We start from the raw sequence: 3,679 nt of genomic DNA, 5'->3' as shown, positions 1-3,679 counted from the left end.
TATTAATGTCACATATTAAATGAAGCGCTCTTCACCTAGTCGTGTAGGTTTTTCAAATTGTTTTGAAAACAATTTGAAAAACGTACAGTGACATTAATAAAAATCTTTAAATGTACAAACATCCACGTTTCTGAGTACCTTAATTAATTTTTTCTATATATATATATATATATATATATATATAATGTGTGTATGTATGTATTTATATCACCTGAAATTGTTATGAATCAATTAGCTTTGTTGTTGTTTTTTTTTTACTTGATAATGGACGGTAGTTCCCAGCAAATGCAGGTTTTTATAACTTAAATCGTTCCCTTCCGATGACTTATTGCAGTTTTCCACTTGGCCACAATCTCATCCAGATCGACTTCCAGTTAGATAGATGCCCCAGCTCGCAGATAATCTGACTTTATCACTCACTTGTGTGTGTGCGTGTGTGTGTATGTGTGTGTGTGTGTTTCTGTGTATGTATGCAAAAAGACGGCCGACAACGTCACTGACCGTGTGTATTATAAAGCTTTTTTCTTTCTTTTTTTTTTGCAAAGTTTCTGTTTCAGAATGGAAAAAAAAGGCGGGGAAACACAACCTTAGGCCGACAAACTGTCGCCGCCTCCTGCACACATAGCAGCAGTAACAGCAGCAGGAGTTTTAGCGAGCCTTCGTTATGTCTGTCGTTTGTTTTACTGGTTCCTTTCTGGTCGCGCACTAGCAATAGCTATTGTTGTTGTTATTGCTATGTAGTAGCAGTAGTAGCAGTAGCAGTAGCAGTAGTAGTAGTAGTAGTAGTGGTGGTGGCGGTGGTGGTGGTGTGGTTAATATGCTGTTCTTACTCGTTGTTACTTGCCGTCACTAGCAATAGAGCGACATGAGTAGTAGCAGCAGTAAAAACAACCCAAAGGAAAACACCAGCGCCATCAACGGCAACAGCAGCAGCAGTAGTTATATTGTCGTCTGGGCCTAACCTCTTTCTTCCCCTCCCTTACTTCCTCGTTTCTAATTTCTCTGAGGCTATGATGTTCCATCATTCTCTCAGTACCGAGCGTCAAACCTCGGCTCTCCACTCGGCAACCAAACTCGGCCCTAATAACTGCCCAGCTGGCTCCCAGAAACCGATAGAAAAGGAGCTTACTGTAGGAGAAAGTTTTTAGAATATCGACAAACCAATTAGAAAACATATACTGAGTCAAACAACAACAACAGCAACAACAAAACCAAAACGCCTATTTACTTTCAAGACACTCCTCTAAAAGAACAGCAACAACAACAACAACAATTATGAATAATTTAAAAGAATAAATGAAATTATCAAAGAAACACGGGACAGGCAGTGCGACTATGCCAGTAGCTTAACAACGATAAGTTAAAAAGCCAGCAAAACATCCTTTGACACAAAGCATGTTACAATAACATTAGAGAACGTTGTAGTTGTCGATTTTGTGGTTGTTATTACTGTTGTTGATTATTTTTGTTGTAAAAAAAAATAAGTACTGTGATAAGCGGAATAAAAGAATAAGTAAATGACTAAGAAAAAGTTCATTGAAGCAAGTTACTGCTGTACAGCGTGACCGGACAGACGCGGATGCATCCAAGGAAGTGTTTTCTATATTAAAAGGGATTGTTATACCAAAAAGAGGAAGAGCAACGTGAAACCAACGCGCTGAGACACAAACGCTAAAGAAAAGTAGCAAAAGAGAGAGAGATAGAGAGAGAGAGAGAGGAAAACAAAAAAAAAAGGGAGAAAAAATTAGGGAGAAAGAAAGAGAAAGAGAAGGTAAAAAAGGAAAAGAGAAAAAGTGTGTGTATGTATGTGTGTGTGAGTGTCTCGGCTTGTGTGTGTGTGTATGAGAGAAAGAAAGAGAGAAAAAGGAGAAAGTAAGAGATGAAAGTTAAAGAGGACGCGAGAAAATGTTTTGACAGCAAAAAGTTGTTTTAGGAGTAGAACTATCTTAATTCTAAGAGAAAAAATACAATATATTTAAATGTAAAGAAAAGAAAAGTAAACATATTTCCACAGAATTTATCTGTTTATAGCCATACACCAATCAACACAAAAATATATTTAAATTTAATATAAACACGTTTGTATATATTGTATATAAGTATATTAATAAATAGGCACATATATAAATACATTCATACATAAATACATACATACGTACACACACACACACACACACACACACACACACACACACACACACACACACACACACACATACATACATACATACATACATACATACATGATTATATATAGAGTTGAAATAATTGTATCTTCAAAAGAAAATTTTACTCGTGCATTTATCCATTGGTTCAAAAATTCCATTAAAAATACCTATGCAACCTTCTTAAGAATAACTTAAAATATTACTCGCGTATTTGCGTGTGCTGAGAGATATACTTCATAGTTAAGTTCTTCCTACTTATAAATTAATCCTACTTGTACTTTTATCATCATTAAATTCAAGAGAGCATTAGCAACAAATACGTTGTGTTGAATACAGTGTACAGCTATCTCTCTATCCATCTATCTTATCCTCTTCCCTCCTCCTTCTCTCCCCCTCTCTATCTTATCTGTCTGTCTATTTATCTATCACTTTGACTTCACGTTTGTCAATACATCAATCTATTTATTTATAAGTGCACAATCTGTAAATAGACAAGTCTCTTCTATATTTCTTTCCCTTCTAATATCACACTTTTCCCCTCTCTCTCTCTCTTCTCACAAACACACACGCGCGCGCACGCTCACACGCACACACACTTACATGAGCGCGCACGTACACGCGCACACACACACACACACATACATATATGTATATATTTTTTATATATGTAGTTCTATTTATACTTATGTAAATATATATATTTATGGATTTTTGAATGTGTGATGGATGAAAAAGGATTAAATAAGTTAATTAATATTATTATATAATAGTAAATTCGGAATAAAACTTACTAAATACAACTACTAAAACATTATATAGAAGGCAGATATAACACCAAGCACCGACTATACAATACCAGGATTTCTTAAGATCGTCGGAGAAATGGCCCAAAGTTCTGTTATGTGGAATGGCAGATCAGTTTTTTCGCCGGTCTCCATTATTTTCGCTTGTTTTTGTATATACAGTGTGATAGAGACGTCAGCCACAACTGGAATGTGGTGGTAAGTACACTTTTCACTACCAAATATTATCATCTCATCGATTAACTTTTTCCTAGACATTTCTACCATATATAACTTTATTTCAGCAAATTCTTTCTCCCTTACAAGCACACATATGCTAACATAAACACACACACACACACGTACACGTATACGATGCACAACATAAACACAGACCTACAAATTACACGCGCCTGCACGCACACATACTATACATAATGACAAAGTATATATATTTTATGAGTATATATATGTTTTATGAATTTTATGCAAAAAAAAAACATATTGCTACTCACATACACTTCTCTCTTGCTCTGTATATAGCTACCTGTCTGTCTCAATATATGCATCTAGCTATTTCATTCTCTCATTCTGTCTCTTTTCCTATACATACAGACATGTGTATGCATGTATGTATGTATATATATATATATATATATATATATATATATATATATAGAGAGAGAGAGAGAGAGAGAGAGATCTGTGCGTGTATGTGCATATGTATGT

General features: G+C 35.1%; 1 protein-coding gene across 1 annotated transcript in view; it reads left to right on the top strand.

Annotated features, from left to right (window-relative positions):
- The first annotated feature begins 795 nt into the window (after window positions 1–795).
- Window positions 796–3,679, top strand: part of LOC106883934 (protein Wnt-5b) — a 295,413-nt gene continuing 292,529 nt past the window's right edge. Inside the window, exon 1 of the mRNA XM_014935079.2 lies at window positions 796–3,169. Within this exon, the coding sequence (XP_014790565.1) occupies window positions 3,051–3,169 (119 nt within the window). The 5' untranslated portion in view covers window positions 796–3,050. The remainder of the gene's footprint in view (window positions 3,170–3,679) is intronic.

This window comes from Octopus bimaculoides, chromosome 3 (assembly GCF_001194135.2).
Source record: "Octopus bimaculoides isolate UCB-OBI-ISO-001 chromosome 3, ASM119413v2, whole genome shotgun sequence".
Lineage (NCBI taxonomy): Eukaryota > Metazoa > Mollusca > Cephalopoda > Octopoda > Octopodidae > Octopus > Octopus bimaculoides.
Note: the sequence above shows the minus strand (reverse complement) of the source record. Positions and strands in the feature narration are given on the sequence as shown.